At 38.7% G+C, this 13,773-nt stretch overlaps 1 protein-coding gene across 1 annotated transcript in view; it reads left to right on the forward strand.

Moving 5' to 3' along the window:
- Positions 1-13,773, forward strand: part of reep3b (receptor accessory protein 3b) — a 64,277-nt gene that overhangs the window by 44,488 nt on the left and 6,016 nt on the right. The window contains exon 6 of the mRNA XM_033611477.2: positions 6,257-6,419. Coding sequence (XP_033467368.1) covers positions 6,257-6,419 — 163 coding nt within the window. The remainder of the gene's footprint in view (positions 1-6,256; positions 6,420-13,773) is intronic.

A 13,773-nucleotide genomic window follows, 5' to 3' on the forward strand; every position in this document is an offset into this window, starting at 1 on the left:
GTGCAAGTGGTGGGGATAACGTAACAGGACTGTAAACAGCAGGCCCGCTACAGATAGAGACTCAGGGGAAACAGCATTTCTCACATCTAACTTTGTGTATTAAGGGTTTATTTCAACCAAACCAAGAGATGTGATTGTTGGAACAGTGGACTTACTAACTAGATAACTAACAAGACTAACCAAGATGGTTTTAGCAAGTTTTATTTTGTTTCTGTCAAGTTTGAATGAAGTTTGTTTTGGCACGAGTTAACAAAGCAATTAAGCCAGTCTTACTTTGGTAAAAGAAACTTGAATTCACTCCACTGTTACTCTTCAATTCAATTATCTTGTGTTGGACTTAAATTTAGCCAGAGTGTTGTGTGAGTGCCTCCTAATAAAAACAAGAAAAGAAAAGAAATGAATGACTCGATGTTTGCATAAATTGAAACAAAGATGTGGATCAGAATCAATGCCAAGGGTGTGATGAAGTGAACTAAGAAACTGTTGGCTGTACCTTTTAACTTTACTGTAGTGTATGTGTCCTTTTAGAGACACCAGTGTGGGACTTGTAAAAGCCCTCCTGTCTCTGCTAACATTAAACATCACATTAATCACTGCTTCAAAGCTGTGCCTCTCTCTCACTCTCCAACATTCCAGTCTCAAGCTCTCCCTCTGTTTCTCTCTCTCTGCCATGCTTTGCGTGTGTCTCTTTTTATTTGTCTCCTCTCTCCCCCTTTATTTCTTATATTCCCTTTATTTCTATTGCCTCCCCTTGTCTTTATTGTTTCTCTCTTCCTTTCCTCTCCCTCTGTGATTTATCACCACAGTTTTAGGTCACATTGCTATTTCAAATCCTTTAAAAGCTTTTCGTGTTTTGAGCTGGAATTTGATTAACCTTGGCTTGTACAAAACAACCAGCTGCATCGCACATAAAATCCATCTGTGTGAACCTGCCTGACAGAGAGCACTCTGAAAGATCTCAGCAGAGGATGGAGCCATGGTTTGGTTTACAAATGCAACTCAGCTTTTAGACCATCGGTACTCAGCCTTTTTAGCTTGTGATTTTATTGAGCGAGAAACTCCTGAGACCCACCCATTTCCTCCTGCTATATGCACCAACCTTTATTATGCATGCAGCATACATGCATATTGATGTGCATGTAGCCTGAGGCTGATTTAAATTGCATCTGTAAAGCCTCTACAGGTGTGAAGAAGCTGAACATTTCTTTTCTTACTGCTTCTTTCAGTTGTTACTGTTGCTTCTCTGCTCCCTGGTCTGGAGTGATTACTGTGCCAAGATTCACTTTTGGTCATGCCCACTTGACACACCTGCAGCCAGTGCACCGTACCTTAATCAGAGTCTTTAGGTTCAAATTGTAGACTGTATACAAAGATGGACAACACATCTCCAGCAAGCAACAACCTCTGTGAAACATGAAGCCAAAATGGAAGTGCCAAAAACGGCAGTTCCTCTAATGGCCACATGAGGCTGGCTCCAAGAGCGAAACAGTCCCCACTGACCCCCATGTTAAAATGCCCAACTTTACAGCAGAAATAAACATGTTTGCAGCCTGGTACAAAAAACAGTTATGGCTTCTATAGTAAACATCAACATTTGTGATAATTGTACAGAGGATGAATTTTAATAAAACTTACGTGTTGACATTTTAGTAAGGCTTCAAGTTACGCATTAAGCACTGTCCACGTTGACAGACTGTCAGCCAAAATGCCAAACTCAAGGCTTCAAAACGGCAGTGTGCACATACCAGGAATAAACATGAACACTTAGTTATTATGTAAAAATATAAGTTAATACATACAACATACCTTAAAGTACAAAACATTATATACTAATGATATTTGACTAAATACATAAATTATGTTGTGAGTTCAGCATAATTGGATATTTCCGGTTCATTCCAACCAACCATGTGGAATTTCTCCCTGTATGCAGACGTAAATAAAACAAATACATTCATTCATAAAGCGTATTTTTTTTGTGCTGCTAAAACTTCTGCTTTATATAGTTATTGCTCTTGATTGGATCAAGCTATAGATGTTTCCTAGAAACCATCTTGCTTAGATAAGACATTTCTGAAGTTTAAATGATGCAGCCTGATTTTGTAAAACATCAATTTGAAACTAGCCAGTATTTACTCAGAACGTTTATGTTCAAATTGTGTAATGAATTAAGGAAAAACTGACGCAACCCAGTTCTGATCTTTGTTTAGAATAAATAAAAGGTTATCAAAAGGTGTGCTTCTGGTGCTACACAGCTTGGACGATAGAAGATTTTTAACCTAATGCTCAAAATGGTGTGAATTGTTTATAATGGGGGCCTGTGGGAAAACTGCTAGGCTTCTGCTCTTGAGTATCTAACACTGATTTTAGAAAGACTGAAAGCTGAGTGTTTTCCATTCTCTTTATTGTTATTTGGTCAGGATGATGTTATATGGAGCTGCCCCAGCTTGCCTACTAGCTAACCCTCTTGTGACTTTGTTTCTCTTTCTCTCTCTGTACTGACATCCTTCTTTCGTCAGGGCTTGTGTGCTTCAGCAGGCTACTCTGGGAGGTAAAACCCGTCAGTGTAAGCAGCATGGACAGAACATTCCCTTTCCATTTCATACCAGCATTATTCTGCCATGACACCGTGTTCCCCACCCTTTGATTTTCAGACTTTTCTGTTCTTTTACCAGACCTGCTAGCTGAACATGAGTCCTGGTGTTCATTTTCGTCTTGTTCTTAGTGTTGTAATAAAGAATCAACAATTGCAATTACATTTAACTAAATATTTACAGTTTACTATATCCCAGAATGTCTGAAGTTTTTTCATTAATCTTCCTGTGTTTAAATCATTCATTTCATTGTAACACCTGACACATTCTTCCTGTGTCCTCTTTTTCTTGCTTTATGTTTGATCAAAAATCATTTTGTTTTTTACTCCCTTGTTGCTGGTCCTCACTGTGTGAACTGTGTCTATGATGATACATTTCATCATTGTAGAATCTCGTTACTTGCCATCAGTGTCCCTAATGCTTATGGCATTTTCTGTGCTTCAGTGTTCAAATAAGTATAAGTATATGTATCAGTGTATACTATTACTATTTCTATATTATGTACATTTTTTACATATGTATATTAGACAAAATATAATACTGGGTACACTCCAGTCATACAGTATTATCACTAATTCAATAATGAATTGGTTGATCTGATGCAGATGATAAATTTAACATCTTAAACTTTAGGTATCCTGTAAAAAATCTGTACATATTGATATTTGGTGTCATTTGGCAACCATGTCCTTGCGTTTAGAGCTCTGGACAGACCTCTGTGTCCTCCGCAAGTCTCTGAGTGATGACAGAGCAGCGTTAACGTATTTTTAAAAAAAAGAAGACATTTTTATGTCTGACACACTTGACACACAGCCAGGAGACAAAATTACAGTTGCTGTTGTCATTACCAATCCTTCTGCTTAACCACAATAATTGTGCCAAACACTTGTTGCATTTTGTATCACGCTGTAGTCAGTTGTTAAAGGAATACTTCATCCGCAAAATGAGTATTTGTAAGTCAGTTAGTCATGCCGTGTTACCTTGAATTTGTGAAGAAAACGTTTTTTCTTGCATGCCTCCACTAAAACAGTCAACATACTGATATCTTGATTGATTGGGAACCATGCTTAACCTCAGCAAAACTATATCAAAACATTGTTTTATGAACTCTCAAACAACTTGGGCTGTATAATCCAAGTCTTCTTTATCCAATTGGATAGATCAGTACTTCCCAAACATGCATTTTCACTATAAACCTTAGCACTGGAGTCTGGCCTTGAAGAGATCATTGATAACTTTCACTTTCCATTCAGTTTTAAATAGAAAAGGTTTTAGTGAAAATGCATGTCAGCATTCAACTCAATAAATGAGACTTGGATTATACTGCAGTTGTGTGAGAATTTGTAAACGAATGGTTTGACATAGTTTTGCAGCTGTTAAACGTGGTTCCCAGTCAATCAATAAATCAATATGTTCACCATGTTCCGTGGGTGTGGCAGTGGGTCAGAAAGTTCACTTTTTAAAAATACTAAATTCTCCGCCTGCTAAGGCTAAGTTTTGAGTGAGGTTTATTAATTTACCTCATCAAGTTTATGACCACTGGTTAAGTCATTTGTAAACTAAATGTGCAGATATCGATCTAATCATCCCCCCACTGCGGTGCATGACTCAGACTGTTGGCTTTGGTGTATCTTTGGCCAAAGTCTGCTTAGCTTCAGCCAAACTAGCAAATATGTCAAACTAGTTGTTGGGTAGAATCAGTGGAGATGATAAACAGTAATCATTATGTGCTTATGTAATGAAGGCCAAATGCTTATGCTCATGACATCTGACCCCAGCATTTGTTGCTTGAAAAACCAGAATTTACAAGAAAATAAAAAGAAAATGCTTTAAAAGTAAAGTCAGAGATTTACAATAATGAAATATTATGAGAATAAAGTCAACAAATCAATTAAAGTAATTTTTACATGAAGTGGGAATATTGGGAGATTTATTTTCATATTCCATGACGAACAGTTAAGAGCAGTCTGTCAGTTTATGAGTCCTGAGACTAGGGATGGGCGATATGGAATATATCAAATATTCCAATATTTTTGATGAAATACAGCAATATTGATACTGCAACAATATTGTAGGGTTGAACATTGGTGCTTTCACAAAATATTTATACAATTAGATTTTTGATAAATAATCATCAGTATTGTGTATATCAGGGCTGCATCTAATGGTTATTGTCATCATGGATTAATCTGCCTATTATTTTCAAAATTAATCAATTACTCTTTAGCTGCAAAAAAATGTCAAAAATCGATAATGTTGGAAAGTCACAGTTTTCCAGAACCTAAAGTGACGTCTTCAAATTGCTTCTTCTGTCAAACCAACAGTCAATAACCTTAAAAATCTTCATTAACTATCAAATGACAAAGAAAAGTAGCAAAAGCTTGTGTTTGAAAAGGTGGAACCAGAAAATCTTTTACATTTTTGCTTAGAAAATTACTAAAACGATAATGTATTATCAAAATAGTTGGCAGTTAATTCTCTTTTGATTGATTAATCAATTAATTGACTATTGTTGCAGCTCTAGTGACTAATGACTAACTGGGTAAATAAAACACCGAGAACAGTCTTGTAAGTTTGGAAATTACATCACTTTACTGTAATGCAGCCTTTATAACCAGTAAAAGACAACACATACAGTATTGCAGTATCCAAGATCTAACATGATATCTAGTCTGATATCACAATATTGATGTAATATTGATAGATTGGCCATTCCAACCTGAGACCTGAAGTTATAGATTTTAACATTATTGCACCTGGTGATGAGAGATTTAAGGACAGTGAAGTGACATGAAACCATTTACATGAGAGCCCCTAACTGGATGTGTTTTTCCTGCGCAGTGGGGACTTGATTAACTCCAACTGTTGAGCCAAAACACAAGTTCAAAGAAAAAAGATTAAAGCTGAGTGGACTTCAGGATTCTCTTGAAACACAATGAAAAGCAGCCGAAGTTAAGTGTTACAATAGCTGTGCATTGAGTGAAAATGAATGCTCTGCTGGTATCTTGCTAACCAAGCTCTCTATGACTTTATTAGAGTCATTTCGCTTACTTAAGTGAGAGGTGACAGACCTGCAGACATAGAACACAGCTGAATACAAGTCATAGGAAAGTGCAAATCCCATAGTGATAGTGCAGTTTGGACTGTCAGTGGCCCTGGTGCTACATTCCTGTTCCCTAGTCCAGCTCTCACTTGTCTAGCTGGTCAGCTGGTGTAAAGCTGCCACTATTAAACTTGTCAAGCTGCATCCGAATGATAGGTGTCAGGGTTAGTGAGGCAACATGCATCTGTTTGTAGCAGCAGAGTCAGTTCTTAAGTTGTGTGATAGTAGCCAATAAAATAGAAGATGTCTATGCTCATTTACAACAAAACAAACTCACTGACAATCACATACTTGTCTACCACACAAATTGAGATTTTTTTCTGACTCTAAGAAAATTCCCACCTCACCTAAAACAGCCTGCAGCCCTCCAGATACTCAGTTGCAACCAGCAGATGTTTCACCATCTGTAAATGTTGAGGGGACTTGGTAGTTAGTTGTGTTCTGTTGACACTCATTAACTTCATCCGTGTGTTGGATTTTGTCCTGTTGATCACCGAAAGGTCTGAAGTGCTGTTTGCAGATGATGTAATATTGACTGGTGTGTGTGTTTGTGTCACAGGGTCAGGGTGCCATCACAGAGAAGCTGCGTAGCCTGAGTATGCACGACCTCACACAGATAAGCCAGCAGGATGACGGGGGGAACCAGCTTTACCAGTACAGCTCCCACTCAGCCAACCCCGCCATCAGGAGATCTCAGAGCACTGACGCTGGCGATGGAACTGGTACACACACACACACACACACACACACACACACACACACACACAAAATGCAGTGTTTTTTCCTAGTGTACAAGTATTTATGCAACAAACGTATGAAATATGGAGATGGAGTTTAGTTAGTTGTCATTCAGTTGTTGTTCAGTTGTTAAGACCTGTAGTCTTCATCTTGAGAGGTGTGTTACTGTTTGTGTTAAGGTGAGAAACAGGTATCGTGTATTAAGTTGGAAAATTTGATGTGTTAATTCTTGTGTTAAGCTGAAAAGTGTGTTACGGTAGAAAATTACATGTTTTCGATAGGGCTGTACCCAAATATTCCGATATTCGAATATTCGTTTCTATGGGTAGGTATTTGTTATGAAAATTTGGTATTCGATACTTGGTTTTTTTATTTACTTTTTTACTTTTACTTTTTTTTTTTTTTTTTTGGTGCTAAATGTAGTCTTTTTGTTGTTGGTAAATGCAGGTTATCAATAAAAATCAAAACTTTTAAATTGCATTGTTAAAAATGTGAAAATATAGTATAGCCTACCAACTGAGCTTGTGCGCACAGCAGGCTTGAGCGCATCCGTCTGAGGATGCACTGTGGATCAATGCCAAGTTTTACCACTTTATCACTATTCCCTCTAACTTGTAGCTATTTTTTTGTTATCTTTTGAATTTAATATGAATTATGGAACTGTTTTTGTCAACGTTTGTTTCCCCCGTTTTGTACAATAAATTATTGTTTAAAGTTTCAACTAGTTTCTTTTGGAGTGCGTGATACAAGTGTGTTTTGAAAACGACCGTGGACTGTCACCTGCTCAACGCATCAGTACCTTCGGATGCCATGACAGTAATAGCCAATAATGTCAAAATATCATTTACAGACGGATTTAACAGACGATCACTGCTGCCCGACCCACAAGTACATTTGCGGGTCCCGTGGGTAACAGGTCAACCCGTGCATCACTACTCGGCTCAGTCTATAAAGGCTGTACACAACAGTAAGGCTATAGACATTATATTCTATTCAGGCCGGCAGAACCAGCAGCACATCGGCTCTACAGTGCACGGCACTGCTGATTAACCATTTTATTGCAGCTCAGAGTGTCTGCCAGCAACCAATTACTTGCAGAGGCTTCCTACAACTTGTTTCAACGGTTTCGATTTAATCAGAAGACAAATTAAACAGGATGACTAGCCAATGTGAAAATCAAAAGAAAGCATAGAATAATGTACTGAAGGAGACTGTTGTGCCATCACATTTTTTTGTGGTTTGAGAGCAAAGATCCGGTCGCCGCTGTGCAAAACTCTGCAATACAATTAGGTCCGAAAAACCCCCGAAGAGGTGCTTCGCAAGGAGTCTTTGAAAGGAGCTGAGCCTGGCGTAAAACCGGAGAGAGCAGGCAGCATGGCTGCAGCACGGCCACAGCACCCCAACTACACCCCAAGTACATAGGGAAAAGTATCACGTCAAGCTAGGCCACTGTAAAAAAAGGCCTATTATACGCTGACTGATCACATTTGATGTCATGTTTAGGTTACGTGTGTATTGTTCGTCGTGCTTATTGTTAATGTGTAAGTGTATCATATATTTAAATGCCAGTGTTTATTATATGTTTAGAATATGATCATCAAGATAAAATTGCATCCTTATAAGTCTGCTAATGTTAGCTGGCTATGCTATTGTTGTTAGCAAACTAACATCATTTCAGCTAACGTTAACGTTAGCTTACTAAGAACATTAGCATATAGCTCGCTAATGTTAGCTAACAAAGGTTAGGATTTGCCTTACTGTTAGGTAACATTACGTTACCCGACAGATATATCCAAATATTACATAGCATTGTTTTACCTTGGTGTTATTGGTGAAGGGCAAGTGGCTAATTCAAATTAATGAATGCATGCTATCGCATTGTGATGAACGTCTCTGCTGGTCAACACAGTTTTAGACTTCCTTCTCTAAGATCAGGACCCATGGAGGTTTAAAGACACCTGCATACAGCATTGGAGGGAGGCCCTGGTTATTCCTATGAAAGTTGCTTGGTGGCGAGTGAAACCAAAGATGCTCAATTTCCACAGTCCAAAATCACCCAAATCGTCCGCAGTGTGGGGCCCATAAAGCAAGCGTACTAGAGATTTACACCTCCCAAACACGGCTGAGAGCGGCCAGGTCTCTGACATCTGTAGGCTAGTCAGATGACTTCTGGTTTAGCCCTCTGCTAACTTGAATGGAGATAAAATGGTTTGATTGTGCGGTTCTTATTCAAATGTTATTGAACTGAATGGATAGAATCCCGATAGTGACATGAGCCATTTTGTGCCAAAAAATTTGTCCATTGATTTACAGATGTCTCTTTCCCAATGTAATTCTATTGGAAAAAGTCTTTTTGGCCCCCATGGCATTTTGTGACAGACTCGGACATTGTAATTCCACTTTTTTGCCATTATATAAAATTGTCTTCAAAGCGTGATGCTGATCCTGGGGGCTTGTTGAGACCAGAAAGGGTCCAACAGTGGGGGTGGGCCTGAGGCTGCAGCTGGATCCCACTCAAACAAATAGAGGCCAAATATAGAAGCTAGGACACACTTATCTCACTGACTTCATGACAAACTGTTTTTGCTTCATCCAAAGCATGATGGGAACTGTAGCAGTTGCTTATCCTAATTGAAATAAGAAAAACATACTGTACATATCTGGCTTTTTTTGTAAATTAGAATACTGTATATAATGTACTTAGTACATAGGAAAAAAGTTAACAGAGGAAAATGCCTCAAAAATGGGTGCACCTGTTGGGTGCACTCAGGAAAGATTGCTTTATCCATAATTGGGTTGTGAAAAATAGTGCAAATTTCCACATTTTTAGATGAAGCGCCCCCAGATTCAGAAGTGCCACTCTGAAATCACCTTGAATAACTGTCCTAACAGTAAGCACATAGATAGTGTAGTCAGTAACACAACTGCACCATCAATGTGCCAAATAGCCACGTCAGCTTCATATTTTGGTGTTACGTTTCTTTGTTTTGTCTTTGTTTGCTTCCTTCCTCCGTGTCTTCCTTGCTTGATGAGAACTGCAGGCTGGCTGGCATGTCAATGAAAGCTGTGTGTGTGTGTGTGTTTGTGTGTGTGTGTGTGTGTGTGTGTGTGTGTGTGTGTGAGAGAGAGAGAGAGAGAGTGTGTGAGATGACTTCCCAGCAGACAGAGGGGATGAGATGAGGTTGAGTGGGATGCTGCTGGAATGTCAAACACACACACTCTCTGTTCCTTCAGTCTATCTCTCTTCCTCTCTCTCTCTCTCTCTCTCTCACACACACACTCATGCACGCGCGCACACACACGCAGACACACAGGCAGTCAGTAAGGCGTGGAGAGGGAGAGAATAGGAGCGTAGGAGAGGACTGAGATGAATGTATAGGAGGAGAGTGGAGATGTAAGGGATGGATGGAGAAGGAGTGAATTGGAAGAAGAGGTGGATGGATGGAGGGAAGCGACGCTGGTAGACAACATTAGCATACTGAGAGAGGAAAGACTGTTATGTATTCAGCTCAGCCTGCCAGCACAGAGATGAAGAGAGGCAAAGGAAGAGATGTTTTTACCCTCCAACCGCTCTCTTTCATATGGTTCTCTCTGCTGTGGAGGGTTTTCATATGACATCATACACCCTCTAGTGGCCATATTAAAGATTCTCAGCTCTTCTGTTTTGTTTAACATATGACTCAAAGGTGATGTTCTCCCAAATACAAAAAATATACCCTGGTACATACATATATATATATATATATATATATATATATATATATATATATATATATATATATATATATACACACACACACATACATATACATATATATATATATATATATATATATATATATATACATATATATGACTAATACTGGATGAAGCAAAAACAGTTTGTCATGGAGTCAGTGAGCTAGGTGTGTCCTAGATATATATAATTAATTGTGTGTGTGTATATATACACACACACACACACACACACACATATATATATATATATATATATGGTAGCTTAATTTGTTAACAATAACGATAAATAATGTAAAATATTGACATGAAACACTGTCACAGATGATTTTGCTTTCCCTGGTCTGCACAAGTATTTCCATAGGCATATTTTGACTTAATTTGAGAGTACAGTAGAGAGATGATAGAAGAGGAGGGGAGAGAGGGGGGATAACATGCAACAAATGTCTCCAGAAAACAACAAATGATATCCTTACCAACAAAGGTCACCAAACTCAAAGTGATCACACTGCTTTATTTTGTTTGACTAACATGAAATAATCCAAAGCTATTGATTTTACAAAGATACAAATAAACCTTACACGCTAATAAATCTTTATTTAAGGGCAAAAAGACAAGGTTTGGATAAAAAGGGTGTAAAAACAAGATTTAGGAAAATATTTAAAATTTAGATCTGGTTATCTTGAAACAAACTGGATAGTAGCAAAGATATTCAGAAATGAGTTTAGTGATGGTAGATGGGCTGAGTTGTAAGATCATCAAGACATTCAGTACAGTAGAAGTGAATAGTCATATAGTACGACGTATCATCCACGTAAAAAATGCAAAATTGAAAGGCTGCTGCTACTTGATGAATGAACATAATTAATTAATTGACTTGTGTCAGTACAATAAAATCAGTGCAAAACAAATCTAACCATTTAGATCTTCTACAGCCCAGCTGTTTTCTGTTTGGACATCTAACACCATGCCCCTTTTTTGCACCCTTGCATTGTTCTAAAGATACAACTTTGACTAGAGATTATAGGTGAATTTGGACTGCAGTTTTTGGAGTGTGCTTTGAGAAGATGGATTGTGTTTTGAGAATGAAAGCAAGGCTCAATAGCGGCTTAAGATAATGTAAATATCTAGGACAAGAAAACACTAGGTGGTGCTTTTTTCTGAAGAAACATAGAAGGATTCCAAGATCCTGGTTGGACGAGCTGCTCCAGTTCTCTGCTGTTGGCTGAGCTAGGCGGAGGGTTGTTTTATAAAGCCCTCAGCTCATTACATGACAGGAAATTGGAGAGTTCTACACAGAATAGACTGCTGATAGCTGGAATGACAGGAATGACTTGGATTTGTTCTTCACAGTCCAGACAGAGAATTTAGATTCCACCCTGGAACATTACTGTAACATGTTATTCCTTTGCAAATGACTTATTAATGTAAGTGTAACGTTAGGATCAGGGGATTTTAGCACTGCTCAGACAGCACAGTTAGTTTACAGTACATTTCATTTCTTGTTGGTGTCTTGTGTGGTCAAGCTGTGTTCTGTGAGCTGCAGAGAGTTACCTCAGTATAGTGGAAGCCAAGCAGGCTGGGCAGTTTCAACTGTAGGGTCCAAAACTCCGGTAGCAGGACTGAACTCTTTCAACAATACCAACCTTTTTACCATTTCTGCCTGTTTGTGATAGAGGCTGATTACCATCCAAACAACACATCCAGAATTCAGATGGTATTTTTGATCTGGTGTTGGAATGTGAAATCTCATGTGAAACTGGCCTCCGTCTCATCCCACCCTGTTTCCTCTGGGAGGGAAAAGGTTGTTTCCAACTCTGGAGAGTGGGAGGTTTTCTCTTATAGACTCCAGATGTGACAACAACAGCAGCAGCAGGGGCTAGAACCAGAACAAATGGAAAACACATTGCTGTTCAAATACTAATAACTCAGCCTTGAAAAAAAATGGTTGAAGGCAGTGTTTGGACGATAGAACACGACCAGGTGATGATACTTAAAGTGACATATTTAACATAACATAAGGTCAGTTCTCTTGAAGACGATGTATTTCATATTTGATAATGGACTTTATTTACATCATTTACATTTGTGTTAGGGTTAGTAGGTGGTTTGTTTTATGTGACATAAAAAGTGATAACATGTTGTACTTCAGTTTATCATGCATTAAAGGGATATCGGCCAATTTTCAGCCAGCTGCCTCTAGGGCTACCATGGACACAAAGAGTCTCTCTCTCTCTCTCTCTCTCTCTCTCTCTCTCTCTCCCTCCTTCCCTCCCTCCCTCTCAGTTCAGTTCAGTTCAAGCTGCTTTACTGGCATGACTGCATTCGAAACAATGTTGCCAAAGCATATTAACACAATACAACACAAATATAACAAGCATAAACAATACCAATACATTAATAATAATTGCAATTTTAAAAAACAAAACATGGAGAGCATGAGTGGCTATGGCAGGGTGAAAGTCATAAAGAAATGAATTTATACAACAGATTAATTATCAATATATAAACAATTATCAATCATCATGTGTGATGTGAAGTTGATGGCAGGCTGTTACATATTTTGCTGCCAGTACACAACAGTCCTCCCTCTCTCCCAGTAGGACCGGAAGTTTCTTTAAGTTATTCCAGTGCAAGAACTTTGGGAATATCTTTATTATTTTTGCAAAATACTCTTCTCTAATGCATTTATATTTGTCACATTGAGTCAAGAAGTGCAGCTCAGTCTCTACTGTTCCCTGGTCACAGTGAGAACACAACCTCTCCTCTCTGGGCAGCCAGCTCTGTTTGCGTCGGCCGACTTCTACTGCCAGGTTGTGCTCACTTAGTCTGTACTTAGTCAATGTTTTCCTCATATTCCTTTCAGACACTGTGCTCAGGTAGGTTGCCACAGAGTACTGTCTGTTGAGGGCTTTATACGTTTCCATTTTGCTCTGGGATTTTATTAGTTCTGTCCAATATTCTCTCTCTTTCTTTTTCTTTTGTCATAATTTGGTTGGGTCTAATTTTCAGGGGGCATGTGTCCTGAAGCTGAGGTGGTTGTGATGTAGTGACCTGAGTGGTTGAAGGTTCAGTCAGACTCTGGACAAGCAGGTAAAGGGGACTCCTTTGTGGGGTCAGCTCTTGGCAGCATAGGGCTTTATAGGAAAATGAGAGTGGGTCACTTGTTTTAATGTGGTTCCAGAAATTTAGGGCTCGTTTTTTAATATTTAACAGTAGAGGATATTGGCCTAATTCAGCTCTGCATGCAGAGTTTGGAGTTCTTTTCTGCACCTGGAGGAGACTTCTCCCCTCTCTCCCTCTTTCTCTCTTTCTCAAACTGAGGTCAACGATAAAACTAGGAAGTGCTGATCAAAAATAAACCAAGACTCTGATACTTCTTGGCCTATTTGAGATTGTATGTTACCAGCCGGCCGGCATATTGTTTCCTGTGCTAAAACTGCCAAGTTTGCATCACGTCACCCACCAGGTGGAGCATTTATTGGATTGGTGTGGTGGCGCTGTTTATTATAGTAGTTGCAGGTTTTCTATCTCTTGAGCCAAGGTTAATGTATTGCCCTTTTCTCTGGCCATGTAGCACCAATTTCAAAAATACTTGCATCT

This window comes from Epinephelus lanceolatus, chromosome 21 (genome assembly GCF_041903045.1).
Source record: "Epinephelus lanceolatus isolate andai-2023 chromosome 21, ASM4190304v1, whole genome shotgun sequence".
Lineage (NCBI taxonomy): Eukaryota > Metazoa > Chordata > Actinopteri > Perciformes > Serranidae > Epinephelus > Epinephelus lanceolatus.